Source organism: Chrysochloris asiatica, unplaced genomic scaffold (assembly GCF_000296735.1).
Source record: "Chrysochloris asiatica unplaced genomic scaffold, ChrAsi1.0 scaffold00125, whole genome shotgun sequence".
Taxonomy (NCBI): Eukaryota; Metazoa; Chordata; class Mammalia; order Afrosoricida; family Chrysochloridae; genus Chrysochloris; species Chrysochloris asiatica.
The window spans coordinates 4004995-4027245 of record NW_006408643.1 but is presented as its reverse complement, the minus strand read 5'-3'; the positions used below and the strand labels follow the sequence as shown (position 1 = coordinate 4027245).

Genomic DNA, 22251 nt, shown 5'->3' with positions numbered 1-22251 from the left:
CTATGAGTCGGTTCCGACTCGATGACACCTGACAACAACAACAACAGTCCCTCCTGATATATGTGTGAAGTAAATGATATGAAATCTCAGCATTCTCGCATGTAAGAGCAGTCTGGCTGTACTTTTTCCGAGACAGATTTACCCATTCTATATTCTTTGCCAGCACCATAATTCAATGGCATCGATCGCTTATTCATTGTCCAGATTTCACACACATGTAAACTTATTGAGTATACAATGGCTTGGGTCAGGCAAACACACCTTAGTATTCAAAGTGACATCTGTGCTTTTTAACTTTAAAGAGCTCTTTTGCAGCAGATTGGTCCAATGCAATAGGTGCGTTGGGTTTCTGACTGCTGCTTCCCTGGGTATTGTAAAATATAATCACTGCCAACTTCAATCCTGTGTCTGTTTATCATGATGTTGTTTATTGGTCCAGTTGTGAGGAGTTTTGTTTTCTTCACGTCGAGATGTAATCAATCCAATCTGAAAGACAGAATCTTTGATCTCCATCAGTAAGTGCTTCAAGTCCTCTTCACTTTCAGCGAGCAAGGTTTTGTTACCTGTATATTGCAGGTTAATGAACTTTCCTTTAATCCTGATGCCACGTTCTTCTTCATATAATCCAGCTTCTTGGATTATTTGCTTAGCGGTGTGGTACTGTCGGCTAACTACTGGACCTCAGGGTTGGTTTAAACTGCATGGTCGGTGATTCAAACTCATTAGCCAGTCATCAGAAATCCTATACTGGGTGGCTATGAATTGGAACCGACTCGATGGCACTTAACAAAAACAACCATGAAAGAATATAGTTTTGACACAACACTGTTCCTTATCTGAAACCAGGCCGTAGCCTCTTATTTTATCTGAATGACTGAATGTCTCCTGGTCTATGTACAGGTTCCATATGAGTACAATGAAGTGTTCCAGAAATCCCATTCTTTGCAATGTTATAAGCTGTTATGATTCACAGAGTTGAATACCTTGGCAGAGTCAATAAAACAATCACCTTTCTACAATTCTCTGCTTTCTGCCAAGATCCACCTGACATTAGCAACAATATCCCCCATTCCACATCCTCTTCTGAATCTGACTTGAATTTTTGGCAGTTTCTTGTAAAAGTACTACCTACTGTAACTGAATGATCTTCAGCAAAAATTTCTTTGTGTGTGACATTAATATTGTTGGCTGATTTCCACACCTTATTTTTTAGAACGGGCACAGATATGAATCCTCTTCCAGTTGATTAGCCAGGTAGCTCTCCTCTGAATTTCATGGTATAGATGAATGAGTGCTTCCAATGATTGAAACCTCTCAATTGGTATCCCGTCAATTCCTGGAGCCTTGTTTTTAGATAATCCTTTACTTGCAGTTTGGATTTCTTCCTTCAATATCACCGATTCTTGATCATATCCTATTTCTATGGAATGTCAATCAATTCTTTTTAGTACAGAGACTCTGTGTATTCCTCTTCCTGTCTTTTCAACGCTTCCTGTAACATGCAATTTTTTACCCATAGAATCCTTCAGTATTTCAACTCAAGGCTTGACTTGTCTCCTTCGGTTCTTTCAAGCTTGAGAAATGCTGAGCGTGTTCTTCCCTTTTGGTTTTCTACCGCCAGGTTTTTGCACATTGCATTAATAATATCTTACTCTGTCTTCAGTAGTCCTTTGAAATCTTCCATTCAGCTTTTACCTCTCCTGAGTTCTTCCTTTGGCTTTAAGTATTCTATGTTCAATAGCAAGTTTCAGAGTCTCTCTGATATCTCTTTTGGTCCTTTCTTTCTTTCCTGTCTTTTTTAATGACCTTTTGCTTTCTTCATGCACGACAGCCTCATTGTCACTTCACAACTCATGTGGTCTTCGGTCATTAGTGTCCAGCGCATCACATCTCTTCTTAAGACGCACCTAAATCCTTTGGCTCTAAGGAACTTATTTAAATTTTCTTCAGATTTACCTTGAACTTGCCTATGAGCAATTGATGGTCTATTCCACAGTTGGCTCCTGGCTTTGTTCTGATGGTATTGAGTTTCTCCACTGTCTCATTCTACAGATGTCCTCATTTTGATTTCCGTGTTATTCCATTTGGCAAGAGCCACGTATACAGTCACTGTGTGTGCTACTTTAAAGAAGGCATTTCTAATGAATAAACTGTTGGCCCTGCAAAATTCTCTCATGTGATTTCTGGTGTTATTTCTCTCTCCAAGGCCGTATTTTTGAAGCGATGATATCTTCTTTTGTGGTCAGCTTTCACATTCCAGTCACCAGTAATCATCAATGCATCTTGAGTGCATGTTTGATCAATTTGAGATTGCAGAAGTTGGTAAAAACCTAGAATCTGTTCATTTTTGGTCTTAGTGGTTGGTGCGCAAATTTGAAGAATAGTCGTATTAACTGGTCTTCCTTGTAGGTGTACGGATATGAATGTCCTGTCATTAACAGGATGCTTTAGACAGATGTTGAAATGTTCTTTTTGACAATAAATGTTCTCACTTCTTAAGCATTTACTGTGTGACTTAACTAAATGAAAGGATTCATGAACAACAGCAACAACCGCTGCATGTTAAGCACCTACTGTGTACTAGAAAATTACTAAAGACCTTATAAAACAAATTAGCCATTCACTTCGTATGCACCTACTATGCGTTAAGCACTATGCTAAGGACTTTTTTGGACAACAGTAGTAGTCCCCAGACATAAAGCACCTACTACTGGCCAGGCATTATTCAAGGGCCTTATATAAAAACACAGTCCTTTGCTTATTACTAAGCATGTACTATGCACATGCTCTGTGCTAAGGCGTTGCAGATGATAAACCTATTTCTGTCCCGGGAACCATGAATAACCCTTTCTAGATGATCAACAATACCTCCTATCTGAGCACCTATTATGTGCCCAGTACATTTTAACTCCTTTATAGCAAACATTACGTACTGACCACCTTCCCTATACCTGGCATTGTACCAAGGGCCTTACAGAATAATCAGCCCTCAGGTTTTGAGCATCTACTATGTGCCAGGCACCAGGGCTAAGCTTATGTCAAACCAATAACAACTTTCATTAACTGAGTGCCAACTACGTGTCCAGCACTGCACCATCCCATGTTCAGACTGAAAAACAACAGCTGCATTTACAAAGCACCTACTGCATGCCAGTTAGTATGTGCCAGGAACTGTGTTAGGGGCTCTCTGGAACCACAGTAATAGTCCTCACGTGTTGATCACCTACTATGGCCAGGCCCTGCACTAAGGGCACACCTACTGTATGCCTAACCCTGCCAGCTCTTTAAAGACTCACAATGGGTCCTAGGGAGTGTCTGATGAGCCAGGCACGTTCACCGAATCAGCTCATGTAACTTTCACAATCTCCTTCCTCCCCACGGCTGGCAGGAACCATCACCCTGCCATCATATGCATGGGGAAGTTAACCTCACAGCCCACCATCCTGCTTTTCCATCCTCTCTGGCTGTTGCCCCTTCTGCATACTAGGCCCTACATATATTTCGCATATCACCTGAAATCCTTCCCGAGACCCACAAGTGGGAAAACAGAGAGGCTCAGGAACAGCAAGTTGCCAGCTAAAGGACTTAGCTGGTCTTTATGGGCTGGCATAAGGAGCTCTGATAGCGTAGTGGTTACGAATCGGGCTGCGAACTGCAAGGTCAGCAGTTCAAAACTACCAGCTGCTCCGCAGGAGAAAGATGAGGCTTTCTGCTCCCATAAAGATTTACAGCCTCGGAAACCCTGTTCAGGGTCACTATGGGTCGAAACCGACTCCACGGCACTTAACAACAACGGGATGGCATGGCTTGAGGTTAGGTGTTCAGATAGCTCAGCCCAGAGGGCAGCTGGAGTCACATTCCCCGGATGGACCACGACTTAAGAGTCCATCTCTATCTCGTCTGGAGGGAGGCCCAGGAAGATGACTGGCTCAGGCTCGAGGCACAAAGACCCCTCCTCATCACACCAGCTGTATTTGCTCACTAAGCATATGCTGACTGAAGAGTTAACAGTGTCAGGGGCCCAACGGAGCCAGAGGCCCCTACCCTCAAAGATGCTGGGCTGTCAGGAACCGTAGAACCATTGGTTCCCTTTCGAGGGTGGTACTCCTAGTCTCACTTGAAGTCAAACCACCTTGGAAACCAGCTATCTGGGGCAGGCCCCCACCCCATTTCTTGACCAGCCACCCCCAACATAAAGTGCCCACGAGGGAGCAGGCAGGAGCAGGATAAACCAACCAAAGAATGCACGGGAAGGAATGGGTTTGCTGAGAAAAGGGGGAGGGGAAAACAAAATCACACCAAAAGCATACTAAAATAAGAAACAACGGTGGTGGTGGTGATGATGAGAAAAATCATAATAAAAGAAAGAAAGACGCCTTCCAGAAAAACTCCCAGTCTGGTTACCTACCTTCCACTCTTCAACTGCTAACTTACAAGACTTTCTTACGAGGGAGGGAACAGTAGAGGGCTGAGCTACGAGGCCAGATGGAGCTCTTGGTGGGTCTCCGGAAGCAAGTGGACCCGCAGACCTGCCCTTGCCCCCAGCATGAGTGTGACACAGTTCCGGCGAGGCAGGGAGGTGGGATGGTGTCCAGAGAGACCCATGGCTGAGTGGTCTGGCCTCCACCTACCCGTGTTCAGCTTGGGGAGCCCGCAGCCCATGGGGACACGCCTGGCCCTGAGTCTTTGCTGCCGTCTCTCTTGGCCCCCACCCGTCTTGGGGGCGAGAAGTGATGAGTCCCTTCTCCCCCATTCCCTGTCCTGGGCCACCCCGGAAGTTCTTGTGGCTGGGCCGAGCCGCTTCCTAGAAGGCCTCGGGGCCACGTCCTTCACAATCCAGACCAACCTGCGTGATGTCATGGTGGGAGGAGGGACAGATGTGTGCAGAAACACATACACATGTGGGAGCCCCATTTACAGGGAGACGTGCCCCTTAGCGATGGGGCGTAGAGTGGTCTCGGGGGGCCAAATTGGGGCTCTGGCCAATTATGTGGCCCAGAGCAGCTAGGGCCGGGGAAACAGGCCAGGGAGCACGCAGGGTGGGCCGTCTTTGTGAATCTGCTTGAGACCAGCGCGTACTCACCTTGGTGGCACTGGGCCAGTCTCGCGGGGCTGTCCAAGCCACAGGCCACCCTCACTGACTCCACCTCACACACAAAAATGTGCCCAGACGCCGCCGTTGAGTGGGAAGGGGAAGCAGGGAGGAGGGAAGGGGGCTGGAGGGCAGGGGTTGGCTGCATCTCCAAGGCTCAGATGGCCTGGCCTGAGTTAGTTGTTGCCTTGGCTAACCCTGGCATTCCTTGTACACACACCAAGGGTGTGAAGGATTGAAACACCAAGGCTGCGTCAGAGTCTGGGGAGACGACCAAGGGGGAGCAGGGGGGATATGGCTGAGCAGAGAGGGGAGGGTTAGGTGCAGGAAGGAGGTGGAGAGAGAAGGGGTCCCTGCTGGGGCAGGGAGGTGGGGGCCACAGTGTGGCCCAGAAGACGTTCTGAGTTGGATCCCACGGTACAGGATAACTTATTAGTCACAGGGCGCCTACGCAGGCACCATAGACACATCGGAGGATTGGAAGCAAAGCAGCTGGGCAGGGCCCGGGACCCCCAGACCTGGAGTCAGCTCTGTCCCCCACCCTCATGCCCATGGAGACTGTGCCCAAGGCTGTGTTGGGAGGCACACTCCCTGCCCACCATCTGGGGACAAGGGTTTGTCTGTGTGTCCTCTGTTCCTCCCAGAACGATGGGATGGAAGCTGGGACGACAGCCTCGCTGCGCCTGGAGAAGGATGTGAAGTGGGTGCAGCGAGGCTGTGCAATGCGGTCCCCAATCTAAGGGCGCAAGCAGAGGCACCAGCAGTTGCTGTCTGGCGTGGGCCAGAAACCTCTCCTGACCTAGCAGCAGATGTGGCTGGGGCCGAGGTCCCCGTCCCAGGGGGACGGAGAATTGGTGCGTCACGCCTGCCACAAGAGAACACCGAGGCGCAGGCGGGCGGTGTGTCAGAGCGCCCCCCACCCCCGGCGAAGCTCCGCCCACAGAGGCGGGCCCGCGAGACACGTACTGGACTGCAGCGTGCGCTGCCGCACCACCGACGTGAAGGCGCCCAGACCTTGCGGCGAACGCGCCGCCAGGCGGAAGGCATACTCCGTGTGCGGCTTGAGGTCATCCACCACAAACACCGTTGTCGGGTCGAAGGTCCTCCCGACCTAGAGGTGGGGAGACAGACAAGACAGGCAGGGACAGAGATAATCAGGGAGAGACAGACAGAGACACACACAGAGAGAGAGAGACAGAGAGAGAAATAGACAAAGTCAGAGAGACACAGTGACAGGGACACAGAGAGACACTAAGGAAGGCAGAGACAAAGAGACAGACACAAGAGTCATAGAGGGCAGAGACAGAGAACAAACAAGGTAGGAGACACTAACGAGACACAGACACCGATGACAGGGTGACAGCGAGAGATATCCAGAGATCATGAGCTGAGAAGAGAAAAAAGTGGGGCTGAGAGAAGAGGGTAGAAAGAGAGACAAAGACCTCCAAGGCAGCAAGGAATAGAAAAAACAGCAATAAACAGGCAAAGAGAAGGGAGGCACAAAGGCCCCAGGGACATCGAACCAGCAAGGCCCAAGGGAGGACACAGGGTGCAGGGAGAGGAGGCCGGCAGGAGATGCCCATGCGGCCGCTTGCTCAGGTACCTCTCTGCCGTGGTCGCCTTCCCGGAAAAGGAGCTCATATTTGATGATGCTCTCCTGTCGAGAGGGGCTCCATGACAGCCCGATGCTGGTCTCCGACTTGGCCTCAGCCCGGAAGTTCATGGGCTGGCCGGGCACTATAGAGGAGGATGCAATAAACACAAATGGGAGGAGGCAGGGGGGAGCACCCTTCAAAAGGTGTCCAACCTGCTAGGTGTCTTCACTCTCCCAAAAAGAGACACGTGGAACTCTGCACTGCTCTGAAGGAAGGAATGCTGATTCCAGAACCTTCCGGAATGTTCTGCCACTGCTCTTAATTCTTGATATTTTCCTGGAACCCATCGTCACTCTTGGCTGTTACGTCCACCTCAATCCCCTCAGAGGGAAGTCCGAGAAAAAGGAGATCCCCTTTTTAAGTCACCTCATGGCCCCTCACCCCACTGAGTGACAGAGAAATCAGCAGGTACCATATTTTAGAATGTGGGTCTCTGTCCCATAACCACCCGGAGCAGCAGCACCAGCAGTAGCAACATAGTCATAGTTCCAACCTTCCTGTCCCATTGCTTTGAGTGACATACCCAAGTCTGCCTAGGTACTAGGTCTGAAAAGTTCCACCATTTAAGCAAAGGGTTAGAAACTTGAAGGAGAAATGGGTTTCTGCCCCAAAATGCTTCTCCTAAGTCCTTCTATCCCATAGTGATGGTAGGCTTGCTCACTCAGTGTTGATACTGTTGTTTCGATTTCTCCAAACGCCACACAGGCCTGGAAGTTAGAGGAGGGAAGGCATAATTTCACCCTCGGGTCCCCTCTGGGGCTACCAGATCCCATTGCCTCGCAATTTGGATTTTTCAGAGGAAAGGCCCTGCTTTTTCCATGTATGCCACGTTAATTTTATGTGTCAACTCTGGCTATGGTTCCCAAATGTATTCCAAACTCGTCTAGCTGCTATTCCTTAATGCAATGCAATGACATTCCATAATGTGATCTGGTGTAATAAACACAAGCAATCTCTCTCTTTCTCTCATCCTATGGATACTGGGACACAAAGCAGGAGCCTCTAGCCTTCTGCCTGCCCTATGGCCAGACCAGCCCTTCACAATCCCCTGAACCAATCCCTTGAAGGAAATTTCTCTCTCTCCATCAAATCCAGTTGCTGTCAATTCTGGCTCCAGGTAACCCCTACGTGTGTCAGAGTAGAACTGTGTTCCATAGGGTTGCCAATGACTGGTTTTTCTGAAGTAGATTGCCAGACCTTTCTTTCAAGGCACCTCTGGGCAGGTGAGAACTTCCAACCTTTAGGTGAGCAGCCAAGCACATTCACCATCTGCATCATGAGATCTCACTGGGTGGCGCTGGAGGATAAGCCCTGGACTACAAGGTGGGCTGTTGAAACTCACCAGCCACTCCTTGGAAACTATACAGGGTTGCTATGAGTCTTAACCGACTTGACAGCACTTAACAAAAACACTTCTCTTTAGAACCCTGAGACATGCCAGAACGTTTTTTTTCAAACCAATCTGACCCATCTAGAAATCCAGCTGCCATGGAGTCAGCCTTGACTCATGGCCACCCCATGTGTCTCACAGGAGAACTGTGCTCCAAAGGATTGCCAATGGCTGACTTTTCAGGAGATGGCCAGGACTTTCTTTCAAGGTGCCTCTGAGTGGACATGAATATAACTGATTGGTTAGCAGCTTCACCCTCTATACTACACCCAGGGGCTCCTTGGAGTACTCTGCAATTGTATGAAAGGTCATGGAATCTCATGGAAAGATCTCCAAGATACATTGATCAGATTAAAAAAAAAAAAACAAACCAGAGTGCAGAACATTATTTAGTAGACTACCTTTGGCCTGGTGTCATGCTGTAGGCTAAGCACTGGACTACTAACCACAAAATTGGCAGTTCAAACCCACCAGCTGCTCCTCAGAAACCCTATCCAGGGTCCCTATGAATAGGAACCAAGTAGGAGGCATTTTAAAAACCACCACCTTTAGCATTCCAAGAAGATAAGGATAAATATGAAAAAACAAAACCCAAATCAGTTGCGACTCTGAATCATGGTGACCCCATGCACGTCAGAGTAAATCTGCGTTCACAGGGTTTTCAACGCTTATATTCAGGAAGACTGCCAGACCTTTCTACCGAAGCACCTCCAGGTGAACCCAAACCTGACACCTTTCGGTTGCGTTCGCTGCCCAGGAACTCCCTTTCCCTTGCTGGCGAGAACCTATTTTCAACCTCTCTAGGCGCTCTGGTAGCAGAGGTTACGAATCGTGCTGCGAACCTTAAGGTCAGCAGTTCGAAACTACCAGCTGTTCCGCGGGAATAAAGATGAGGCTTTCTGCTCCCGTAAAGATTTACAGCCTCGGAAACCCTGTACAAGGTCGCTATGAGTCAGAACCGACTCTATGGCACATAACCGCCACCACCCCCAGGAAACAAACTGAGTCAGTCTGGTGCAGGTTAAGACTGGAGAGGAGGCGGCGTCCCACCCCGTCAGTCAGGTCTACTGCGTGCCTCACCTCCCTGCTGCGTCTTGACCTGGATGGGGTCGGAGAGGGGCCCGTCGCCCACCGAGGTGAAGGCCAGCACCCGCACGGTGTAGGTCTCATCCCCCAGCAGGCTGCCCACGGTGGTCAGCAGGCTGTCGTCCACATTGTGCTTCTGCCAGTTGCCCACAGGGTGCTCAGGCTCCATGGTGTAATAGACCCGGTAACCGCGAATCAGGCCATTGGGCTCCACTGGCTCCTCCCACTGGATGATCATGGTGGTGGCACTGAGCATGCGTGCCTGCACATTGCGCGGGGCACTGGCTGGCGCCTGCTCCCCAGTGCGAGTCACCACAGACTCGCTGGGCGGACCCTGGCCAATGGAGTTGACAGCCGACACCCAGATTTCATATTCGGAGTTGGGGCTCAGGCCGCCAATGCTGTAGCGTGTGGTGGTTATATCCTCCTTGATCTGGTACGGCCCGTCCTGGCTCTTGGATTTATATTCGATGACGTAGTAGGACACGGGGTCTGGGTTGCCTGAGTCCCACGTGATGGTGATGCTGGTGGCTGTGTTCTCGGTCACCACAGGAGTCCCGGGGGCTTTGGGGAGAGCTGTGGATAGGAGGTGGGGGTCACACACGGAGCAGCCCAAAGGCTGTGTGGCTTTTGGCCACACCCTTGCCCTCTCTGAGTCTAGATTTCCTCAATGGAGGCCATGGGTTTAAGGGCAGCTCTTGGGCTGACACCTGGTTTTGTAAATAAAGCTTTATCAGCACACAGCCAGTGTTGTTTGGGAATGCTTTCATAACGGCAGAGTTGAGTAATTGCAACAAAGAACGCATGACCCATGCTACAAATTGCACTGTGTTTCCCAAAAAAAAAGTGTACCTGTGACGGTTGACTGTGTTGGAAAACTGGGTCTTGTAGACAGTATCGGTTAACCTGAGGTCATACCGCAGTGGGGAGGACACTAATCTAATACGCTGTTGATACGTGACGTCAAGTTGATGATAACTCATAGGACTGATACAACTGCCCCATAGGGTTTCCTACGCTATGATGAAGGATCCCTGGTGGCGCTGTGGGTTAAGCAGTGCGCTGCAAAATGCAAGGTGAGCGGTTTTAATCCTCCTCACGCCTGTTCTGTCTGTTCCCACTTCACACCCACTGTTCCTTGCACCTACAGCCGCCTCTGAAACATTACTTCTCAAACCCACCCGCCTGGAGGCACCCTTCTCCAGTTGCAAACATGATCTGAAGTGACCAGTTAGTGCTTTCCACACCTGCAGGGGTGGGTTATTTACACTGGCACCAGGCAAACCATCAATGCTCAATAACCGGCTTTCGTTCGCTCCCTTGTCCTGATAGGTAATCCAGGAGCACTTTAATCCCTCAGCTAAATACCCGACAGCCTGCTGACTCTAATACTTTCTACGACTCCAAAGCAGGGGATGCCCAGGCTTTCTGGAAAGGGGCAGCCAGTAAATAGTTTCAGCTATGACAGCCAGGCGGTCTCAGTGGCCATCACTTTTTCAGTTTTGCCCTTGTAGGCTGGGAGTGGCTAACGATGAGAAAACAAATGGCTGCGTGCTGGTGAAACTTAATTTACCAATACAGGCAGGAGGCCGGGCTTGGCTGACCTCTGCTCTAGAGCTTAGAAAATGTTTGCCGGTGGCGTCTTTTGACTCCCCACAAATGAGAGACACCAGGAAGAATCAGGCTTCCTTCTATGGTGTCTTTCTCTCTCTGAGTCTTTGTACCTGCTGTTCCTCTGCCTGGACCACTCTTGTTCAACGTTGTGCTTTTCAGTGGAACCATCCATCCACTTCCCTGGGACACCTTTGCTGACCAACCTTTCCCAGGAGACGAGACCTTTCCTCTGGGTCTGTACAGTCTGACGTAGATCCCTTGTTACAGCACTAAAACTAGCTACCAATGAGTTGACCCCTAGACACGGTGACTCTTAAGTGTGACAGAGCAGAACTGTGCTCCACTGAGTTTTTTTAGAAGTAGATGGGCTGATTTTTTGGAAGATCACCAAGCCTTTCTTCCAAAGCAGCTTTGGTTGGACTCCAACCTTCAGCTTTTCGGTCAGCAGATTCCACTACAACCTGGTCTTTCTGGTAGTTGCTTGGCTACATGGGTATCTCCCACATTAGAGTATGAGACTGGATCCAGAGTTCCGGGATGGTGCAACCGGTGACCATGCTCAACTGCTAACTGGCAAGTTGCAGGTTCAAGTTTACACAAAGGTCCCTCAGAAGAAAGGCCTGGTGATCTACTTAGGAAAACTCAGCCATTGAAAACCTTACAGCATGTACATGGGTGGTCACCGTGAGTTGAAACAGGTTCGTTGGTAGTGGGTGGGGTCTCATTCCACTGGGCTAGGTGCAGGATCATTTACAGCCGGTAAATATTTGCTCACACAACGAATGTCCTCTTCAGACCCGTGAAGGCAGCCAACACGATTCCAGCCTGCCTTCCCCACCAACCCCACCCACTTACATTTTACCGTGATCTGCGCCACAGCCTCGATGACACCCAGACTGGACATGGCCACACACGTATAATTGGCTGAGTCTTTGACGTCCGTGAGTTCCAGAACGTTCCGACCCACAGGCATGTCATCCTCGGGCGTTAGATCCTCGGCCCCCTGCATCCACTTGACGTACGGCATGGGCGAGCCCACCGCAACGCAGGTGATGTTCACGTTGCCGCCTGGCATGATCTCGTGGCTCATGGGTAAGATGGAGAAGCGAGGGGCCACGCGGCGTACTGGGGCGGCGGCGGCGGATGGGAGATGCACAGGGCAGGGACCGTGGTGGGGGACGAGCAGGGGAGAGACGGGGTGTGGAGGAAACACGAAAGACAAGCAGGAGGAAGAAAGAAGGAAAGAAAAAAAAAAAAAGGAAAAAAAAAAAGCGGAAAACCATTTAAATATAAACAGGGCTGTTTCCTTCCCCCCATTTGATTTTTCTTTTAAATGAAAGGAAAACAAAAGAACCAAATTAAAGAACCAAATTCCAACACAAATAAACCAAAACTTCAAAGGAAGGTACTTCACAAACAATATATAGAGAGATATATCAATATATAATAAAGAGACATGAAGCATTATTTCATAGCAACAGGGTTTCAAAGACCAGGGTGTCTGGTCACAGCACAGATACGGACACAAAAATTTATCAGCCGTTTCTCATCTTTGCTGACAGACATGGTTTCGGGGAGCAGCCCCTCCACCCACTCCCGAGTGGAGGCGCCACCTCAGAGAATTCAGGGAGATCCTGGCTGCAAGTGTCCGGGGATTTACAGGAGGGTCCGACTTCCAACCCTTCCTGGTTACCAGATGACAGGGGGCGGGGGTAGGTGGTAGGGGCATTGGAATTAGGAGGCAGAGAGGGAGCCTGGGAACTTAGCCCCCCACCTTTGTCCCCTCTGGGGCTCAGGGGCCCCACCCACTCCCCTGGGACCCTCCAGGAAAAGATGAGAAACTCTAATGAAATTTTTGTGGTTTTTGGGTATAGAAACCCTTCTAAAAGCTTCTGTCGGATCTGACAAGTTTCCATCGATAGATGCAGCTCTCAGAGTCACAAACATCATGCAAAATAGGTTGAGAGAGAGAGAGTAAGAACGCGAAAGACAGGCAGAAGGAAGACAGAAAGAGAGGGAGACAGAGATGCAAATGGGAGGCGCTGACATCAGGGGCCTCTAGTGCACACCCAGGTGGGTACCAGAGAGAAGAGACAGATGAGCAGAAAGAAAGAGGAAGGCAGGAAAAGAGAAAGATAGGGACAGAGAAAAGGAAACACAGAAAAAGAGAGAGGAGGGGGAGGGGGCCCACTTGAATGCTGCATATTAATTCTAGCGGATGTGACCCAATGTGACAAGTCACATTGTCACATCATAACCCTGGCAGAATAATAGATAGAAGATCAATAATAATAATAAACGAGGGGATGAACTTGAAAAGTTGAGACAGGGGCGTGTTCTGTGCATTTCTTAGCGGGGAAGTGGATGCAGCCTTCTGTCCCAACCTTGCAGACTGTGAAGGCGGCAGGATGCATTTCGGGGAGGCTCCATTTTCGGAAGTCAGGTGGTTCTTGGGGTAGGGGAAAAGGGGTGGGTGCTCATGAACCCCCAAACTTTCCAGAGGCACTACTGCCCCACAGGTGGTATGGGATTGCTGAGGGGAGGGCTTGGGTCAGCTGGGTAAACCCTTTTTGTGGGAAAGGGGTAAAATCTTGGGGTCTCAAGAAATACTGTGGGCCAGCCCCCCAAGAGTGGGTGGGTGAGGTGAGAACCATCTCCCATGTTACAGATGAGAGGCCAGAGGCTCAGAAATGTGAAAGGACACCTCACTGCCATGAAGTGAGAGGAAATGTCTTTCTCCCAGGGGTCCCCCCGCACCCACTGCTTCTGATTTTTATATGGTCCAGGGGGGTCCAGCCTACTCTACAGATAAAGGGGGTCCTGTGAGATCAAGGAGGGTGCCCCAACTCCCACCCCCTCCCAGCCTTGGTTCCTCCTGGAAGCCCCCATGCCCTGAATCCTGGCAGGAGGCAAGGAGGGGGGAGATCCGTGGGGGTGGGAGTGGGAGGCAGGAAGCTGGCAGCCCTTCGGAAAACGAAGCCCCACGAAACGTCCAGAGTCACGTTGGAGACAGGATGAAGGGAGTGGAAGATATCCTTAGTGGGAGGAGCTGGGGCGGGGTGGTGGGGAGAAACAGGGGGGTCATGCAGACTGACTGGGGGGGGGACTGAGATGAGGGAGGGGCTTTCCAGCAGGGCTGGGTGGAAGGCAGTGAAGTGGGGGGAGGAGAATGGGGTCTGGCCAGCCAGTGGACATGGTCCTGGCCAGCCGCCGGCATCCACAGCGAGGCACTGGTGGGTGGGTGGGTGGGATGCCGAGGCTGCGTTGCCATGGAAACAGAACACGATGGGGAATGAGCATGGAGGAGCTAATTAATCAGGGACAGAGAACGGCATCCACGTCCAAAACAAAACCAGGAAAAACAAATGAAAAAACAAAACAAAGCCAAAAAAACAAAACAAAACAAAACAAAAATCCAAAAAAACCTCGCTCCCCGGAAAATCCAAATAAAAACAAACCAAAAACACCCCAAAGCAAGAAGAAAACATGGAATGGGTGTGGGGCTGAAAATCGGGGTCTGAAAGGAGAAGGGCTGTGGTTTCCCCAGGGAGGTGCCCCCCCCAGGCAGAACACAGGATCTGGCCTCCCCACCCAGCCCCCATACGCCTCGGCTAAAGGTTCGAGGCATCCACAGGAGTAGGATCCTTTCGGAGCAAACCAACCCAGCCCCACCTGAAGACCTCCCACCTGAAGACCTGTCTCTCAGGGCCTTCTCAGCTTTCTTCCCCAGATGCCCTGCCCCGATTTGAGAGCTGAAAAAGATGGAGGTATAGTCATACAGCAAAACAAATTCTTCAAGGCCTGAGACTCATAGAGAAAGCCTCCGTGGGCAAAGTCTGGCTTTCCTCATCTGAAAACCATCGAATGGCACGCTGAGAAGGGAAGGAACTTGGCCTAGTAGCATCCTGCACACTGCAGGTGCTCTGCCTAGAAGTTAGGATGGGAAGTCTCCTTCCCGTCTCCCAGGGTGTTGGGAAGATCAAATACAATCTCTACCTTCTGGTGGCTGGGGGAAGAATTACAGGAAACAAAAGATGGAAATGGTTAGAATTTCCACTGAATTCCCATCTTGCTTTCTCCTTTCTAACAATTTTTGGAGGCAAAAGTCCTTGTGCTTCGTTTGCCAAGGAGGCAAAGAGAGAGGTGTCAGGACTAGCTTGGGGGAGAGTGAAAGGGCTAAAGCTCAAGGCCAGATCTGCTTGAACCCTGCCTCTCAGAGACCCACGGTACCTTCTCTGATACAATAAGGAGGTTACTTTAGACTGTAGGCAAAACAAGAATTACAGGTGTTCCTTCTTAGCATCCTGCTCTTTAAAAGAGTCCCTCCAGGGACACTAAGTAAAGCAAAAGTACCCATCACCTACATACAGTTCCATCAGCTAAATAACGTCCAGGAACCACCAACTGAACAATAAATAGCCAGCAGCCCTCATAATAATTGTCCAGAAGCCATCAGTAAAAGGCCTATGGCCCAAAGGTTCATTTAAAAGGGCTTGCTGGGATATCTTTTAAGATCTAGTTTTTGGGTTCAAAGGTTAAATGCGAGCCCAATTTATTCTTCTTGAGTGTTTACATCTCCCCCAAAAGACTCCGTTTTGTTCCTGTCTAATGATCTCTTACAATAAACAACTCCCTTCAGGGGTGTCATAACTTGGAAGATATCCCTAACTTTTCTTTAACATCTTAACTATGTCCAAGACTTGCTGTACAGGACTGTTAACTGGAAGTCAGTGAAATACGGGAGAACATTTATCAGCAACGGTCATTTTCATGCATATAATCCACAATGTGGCCAGCAGTCATCAGTTAAATGGATCTGCCAAAAAGCTGTTCACACAGCTGACACCTGAGACACCTGATTCTCTCTCTCTTCCACCTCATGCGTTTCTTAGTACGTACTGTAGGAAGAGGGCTGGTTTGTTCCGAGTCTGAGGACTGGACCCAGGGGGTCGAGGTAGTCCAACCCACCCTGGGCGGAGGTGAGTGGACAGCCGACCCTGTGTTCTGCTCTGTTGGGTGCTGACACCCACCCACATCATCTTTCCACCCCCGGCTGCAAGCTTGAGGTGCGGGTTAGAGAGTGAGGTGGGCGCGGAGCCCACGGGACAGAGGCCCCGCGGGAGCCCCACCCCCAATTACCGACCTGAATGGAGGGTCCAGGTGGGTTATAGGGGGGTCACACCAGCCTTGATCCTCAGCACGCTCCAGCTGGCTCTCGTTTCCAGCTCTTCTCGTCACCGAGTAGCCGGGGGTCCCAGCGGGGGGACCCGCATGGGTGAGGGGGTCGAGAGGGTGGGCGGTGGGAGGTGGGTGGGGGTGGCGGTGGGTTTGGGGAGGGGATGGTCGCTTCAAACCCCGATTCACATGGAAAAACAACTCAAAAACCGTCAAAGCAACCGGGAGACGACCCCTCCCCCAGGCAGGAAAAGGCCGAGAAAATCAAATAACAAAAGTGGGGGGGGGGGACAGAATGGGGGAGGGAAGGGTGGGGAGGGGAACTCAAAAGTGAGGTGATCTGGTTGAAGCACTAGGTAAGGCACAGTGTTAGACATCTCAACGAGTCAGCAAGCTGCAGCTCCGAGGAGGAGGTGAGGGAGGGGGTTCTGCGGGGCATTTTGGGGTAAGAGGAGCTGTCGGGTCCTCCTCCGAACCCCAAAATGAGGGTGCGGATGGAGAGGGTGGGGGAGGGGGAGAGATGCCAAGAAGGTGCGCAGCCTCCACTGGGTTTAGTTAAGTTTAGATTACACCTGTCGGGAAAAGGGGGGGGGGGGCATTCCATAGCCTAATTCCCAAACCCCGTTCTTGAACCCTCCCATGTTCCAAAGCTTGTGTCGCTGGGTTTCACCCCGTGGGCCACCCTGGTATCTCTCTTCCTCTCCAAGTTTGTCTCCTCTGAGACATCCCTGTCCCCCACCTGCCATGCCCCATCTCTGCCCGCCTGCTTCTCCCTCCCACTACAGCTCCCTCCTCCACCAAACGGGCGTGCGCCCAGAGGGGCCTGGCAGGACCCATGGCCCACGGGCTGACCAGTGGCCTCGGTAAGTCCTTGGCATTTTGAGCTGGACATTTGGCTGAGCGATAGAATGTTTTTTAGGGGGAGTAAGGGGTGGGGGAGAACTCTTCCCTTCTCTCCCCTTTGTTTTTACTAGCAAAAAAATGGGACAATACCTCATTGCCAATTGACTCCCCCCACCTCGCTGTGGCTGCGGGGAGGTAAGGGCTTTCCAAGTGACAAGGTGTAATCTAATATTTTCCCTCCCCACCCCAGACAGAAGAAACAGTGATGCAAAGGGGCATGAGGCAGGCAGCAGGCGAGAGGCACTCAGAGCTCAGTGTTCCTGCAGAACACCCTCCTCCCCACCGCCCGACCCGACCCCGCACCCACACCCAGGAAGACCCTCTCCCCCCAGGATGAAGGTGGGAGAAGGAGAAAGGCTGAGCCCTAACATGCCATTGCCTGCCCCCAGGGAAGGGGGGAACGGGCTGGGTGTGGTGCAATAAGAACTGAAGCCCTGGCCCACACACCCCAGTGGAAGTTGATGTGGGGATACAGGAGGTGAGAGGTGGTCCAGGTCCAGTATCAGCGTCTGCCCGTTTTGAGGGGCCAGGAGTTAAGGACAATAATACCTCCAGATCACATCCACCAATTGTAAGGTATGGGTGCTGGGAAGCGTAATTGAAAAGACAATCCATTCCATTAAATTCCCACTTTATCGATTTATGGGTATAAGGTCCCAGGACTGGGCCATGAAAACGGGGCTCTGAAGATGACGTGGAAATAGGATGGCCTGCTACCATAGTGAGTACCAAGTCCCAGTGTCTTGGCTCAGCATTCAAGACCTTGCATTCATTTATTCTAGGCCCATCTGGCCTCTTCTGAAACCTTGAAGATAGCCTATGACCCTTGAAAGTGAGACACTCGCCCGGTATCTGTAGCTCACTCGGTAGTCTCCCTGCACATTTTTCCAGCATCGGGAGGGTGGCGTACTATTTAGTCACATCTGGTGCATCATGGTTCAATAATGCTATGTTGCTAGACCAGATGCTGATGACACCAATTTTTGCCACTAACCCACACCTTAAAGGCTTAGAAATTTAAAGAGATGAAGAAGAAATTAATCCTCAAGGGAACTGTAATTTGTTCATCTTTCCACCTCATCAAGAGCCTAAGCAGTTACCTTTCCCCCAAGGGGTTCTGGAAGTGGGACTGCCAAATGCATTTTTAAAAACAGGCTTGGTTTTGACTTTGGCCTTTTGGATCCTAAATTTTAGGAGAAGGGCAAGTCTGAGGATTCACACTCCTGAGCCACCCAGGGTTGGCAGGAGCCAGTGACGGTCAACTGAAGGAAGGAGTTAAGTTGGGGGTGGGAATGTCTAACAATTAAATCCTTTGGCTGACTACTCTGACAACAATGTAAAACTGGGTTTCAGGGAAACCAAGGCAGGTAGCCCGTCTTTTCTGGGGACTGGTACTCATCTGTAAGGGTAGCTAGTACCCTAGAGTTGGGTCTTTCTTGCCTCCTTCTGGTACTCTGGCCACTGAATTTCCTGGGGAGAGTGATGGAGTGTGTATGTGATAAGAGTTGTAACTTAGAGCAAGGGGTGGGGGAGAGCACAGGTCTCACAGGAATGGGGTTGGATCCAGGAGAAACGGATCTTGGGACAGGCTTAGAAACAACACTTGGAGATCTGAGTTCACTTCTGTGGGTCATTGCTTCACAAAGCAGATTCCCCAAATGCCATCTTATTCAAACAATGGGCCCTGAAGGTTCACAACAGGGAAACTGAGGATTCCAGAGAAGGGTCATGATTTGCCTGGGTCATGTGGCCAAACCCTTTATCTCTTGTCTTATGACAATCCCACTAGCAACTTCTTCGGTGTCATGCATTACACAGGGTACCTGGCAAGCATTAGCTTAAGGGAAGCTCCCCACAATTACCCTGTGAGTTGGGCACACTTAGGATCTTGATTGTTCCAAGGAGGACTCGGGATTCAGAGAGGCCAAGTGACTGGCCTGAGATCAACAAACCAGTGAGGCAGGATTTGAAGCTGGGTTTGCTCTCACTGGTTTGAACCCCACAGGTGCTCTGAGGGAGAAGGCTATCGTAGCCTGATTTTGTACAGATTTGCAACCAGCTGCCAGGAGTCAGAACTAAACTGATGACAACTAATGACTATTGCCCCAAAAGTCCAAGGGACCTTCACAGTCCTTTCAGGCTGGTGGGGAGGCTAGGAGACCCCTTTCTCACATCTTTGGTGTCTCTCTCACTCTGAGGATCAGTGTAGCAGCTCCAATATTGGATTAATGAGGGGGTCTGAGAAACAAATCCCCTCTCATTGCTTCTACAGAATTCTAACTAACAGGTACTCAGACTTCATACCTGGGGACTTAAGAGAAGATGAGTGAGAATCAGGAGGGGGATAAAAAAGCCCGATTCCAAACAGGATGGCCCCTAACCCTCACGTGATCATCCACGCACAATAGCAAACTGCGGAGAGGCAGTGTGATATCTAAGTGGCTTTTTAATTTAGGGCTGGTTTGTATTTGAGGTTGGAGTGGGATGCTTAAGGGTTGCCTTCCTCAGGGAGGGAGTGGTAGATAAGGGCATGCATCTCAGGTTTGCAAGAATGAGAGAGATGTAGAGAGAGAGACATGAAAGAGAGAAAAAGGCAGAGAGAGAGAGTCGGAGAGGCAGAGAAAGAAGGAGGGGAGGCTGGGTTCAAGGTTCCCTGGGTTTTCGCCAGAATTCCACAGCTCTGATACTTAGGCATTCAGAAAGTGACCGTGCTGTGCTACTGGACCAAAGGCACCTGTGGCCTGGGCCCAGAGCCTGAAAGAGGAGGGGTGGAGGATGCAGCCAGTGCCGTCTGGGAGGCGGAGGCATAGTGCCCCAGGGCAGGAAAACCGCCAATTATTTTTAGCCAACGTCTGTCATGCTACATTATTTTCTGATGGGTGGTCCCGTATTTGTGCCTAGCCAGAACGCAAAAGTCATTTCAACAGCTGCCATCGGGAGCGCTAACTACGTGCCAAGCATGCACGGCCTAGGGAAGAGGGTGCCTTCATCCAGCCCCCACATCCCACAACCCATTTTAAGTTGACCACTTCCCGTGTTTGAACGTGTCCACGTATTGGATGGGAACTCAAAATGTCGCTGCGCTTCAGAGCCTGGTTTTTATTTGGGAAAGTGGGAGGTGGTCTCATGCTGACGCAGAAGGATAGGCACACACCCGATTGAACGCCCTTCCAATATGGCTGCCCTGGGGGCTGAGGCACCATCTCTGAGAAAGAGAGGTTGCCATTGAGTTCAGGCAAATTGGGCTGCTCCCCACACTCACTCCACCCAGGCTCTGACCTTCCGCCATCATCGGTGCCACCCCCCCCTTGTGCCCTAGCACCCCGGGCGGTCACTTTCTGCTTCAGCATCCCAGCTGTGGTTCCCTTTCCACCTGCCCACCCCACCAGCCCGCCCCGGATGGTGTCAGACAGGAACACTGGCTTTTAAATCACAATGCGTTTGGAGAACAACCACATTAAGAGCTCAGCCCGAGAAACTGAAACCAGAGCACAGAAAACACAAGACTGAACCAAAGACAAGACGCTTTGAAGGAGAAGGGGACTAGGTGAGGGGGATGGGAGGGAAAAACAAAACAAAATGAACTAATCGGTTTTTTTCCCCCCCAAAATGAAACCAAACCAAAGGAGGGGGGGAAAAGTAAAGAAAAAATAAGAAACAAGATAGAAAGAAAGATAATAAAAAAAAAGAATAATACCAAAAGGAGAAAAATGAAATGGAAGACGAGACACACTCCAACAGAAGGTCTTGGGAATTCACCAAACCAAACCGACAAGAGTGGCATGCAGAGAAATTTTTACATTCTTCCAGCATGCATCAGGCCCAAGTTACCATGACGACGAGGAGTGCAAAAAACTTAGCAACAACATTACCAACAGATGCAGAGAGGCGACCACAATGCAAGCATCGCATGTGTGCGGCCGGCCCTAGGCCAGGCTGGGCGCAGCTGAGATTTTCGTGTCTTTCTGGGTTTTGCTCTCGCTTGGTGGTTTTTTGTTTGTTTGCTTTGCGCTTATTATTCATACATAGCCGAGTTTCATTTTTTTTTTTTTTTCTGTTCTGCCGTATGCGTGTCTGCATGTGTCTGTGTGTGTGTCTGAGTGTACTGTGTGTTTTGTGTGTGTCATTTTCCAGAATGTAAAAATGTGGGTAAAGAAAGTAAAAAAGAAAAAAACACACCAACCTTCTCGAAGCTCTGAGGGATGTAAAAGGGGTTTGATGCGGAACACAATGACATGGGGAGAAGAGAAAAAATAGGGGAGATACAGAGAGTAAAAAGAGGACTTCCCAAAGGCTAAAAGCTGCAATAGTTTGTTTTTGTATTTTTTTTTCTCTTTAAACCAAAAAAAGAAATTAAAATTAAAAAATAAAAAAGACCAACAATGACCTTTTTTTTCTTTCTTCCATTCTGCCCTTGACATACAAGATCCATGATTCTTTCTTAAATTCTATTTTGGAGCATCTGAGACCCAAGCAAAGATGGGGAGGCTGGGCCTAGCCCCCTTCAAATGCCCCCTAAAAGGAAGGAGGTTCATGCTGGGAACCCTGCCACCTCCAGGGCTGAAGACACAGGAAGCTCTCCCCCCACCCTGTTCACCCTGGATCTAAAGACCCTGACCCCCACCCTGCCCCACACCTGCTGTTGCACCTCACTCTCTGACCCCCTGACAAACTTACAAATCCCCATTCCAGCTGTTTGCAGAGAAATAAGCAGGTTAGGCGGAGACCAGTCGGTCAGAGACATGAATGCAAGTTAACTCACCGGAGGTGCCCTGGCGAAGGACCAGATATGCCCTCTGCCCACCCCCACACATCATCCATCTTCACCCCTCACCCCGCCCCTCCCACAGCCTCCTCCTTAGAGGCCAGATGTGAAACCCGAGGTCCAGAGGCAACTCGAGGTCCAGAGGCAACTGGGGGTCAGTGTGGACCAGGAGGGTGGAGGAACTGTCTGGCTTTCCCAGCGGCTGGCTGACAGCTATAGGGCTTGGTGTATCCAAGCAGGGAGACCAGGCCCGGCAGCGAATGTGATGGGTTCAATTCTACAGAACCAAGGGGAGTAGAACCGGGATCTGAACCGGTCCCCCAAGCATACTGGTGGGAACTGTCTCTACCATGGACTTGATTAGAAACAGCTGCTCAAAGGAGGGATGGGGCACAATTGGGTGGAGGGGGCAGCATCACCACCTGACGTAAAGAATCCAAGAGCGAGAACCAGGGATGGGGTGGGGGGGTGGTCCATGGCGTGGGGAGGCCCCTGGTACCAACATTATCCAGACTTTGGGGAGGAGTTGCTGAGGAAAGGGGCCGGGGTTCCAGGGCATGACAGAGAGGGC

The 22251-nt window shown here is 50.3% G+C and overlaps 1 protein-coding gene across 2 annotated transcripts in view; it reads right to left on the bottom strand.

Moving 5' to 3' along the window:
- The window catches only part of PTPRS (protein tyrosine phosphatase, receptor type, S), an 89033-nt gene that overhangs the window by 34657 nt on the left and 32125 nt on the right, over window positions 1-22251 (bottom strand). For both annotated transcript variants that reach the window (XM_006868909.1, XM_006868908.1), the window contains exons 6-9: window positions 11693-11962; window positions 9218-9799; window positions 6696-6829; window positions 6059-6203 (exon numbers count right to left, since the gene is read on the bottom strand). In XM_006868909.1, the coding sequence (XP_006868971.1) occupies window positions 6059-6203; window positions 6696-6829; window positions 9218-9799; window positions 11693-11962 (1131 nt within the window). The remainder of the gene's footprint in view (window positions 1-6058; window positions 6204-6695; window positions 6830-9217; window positions 9800-11692; window positions 11963-22251) is intronic.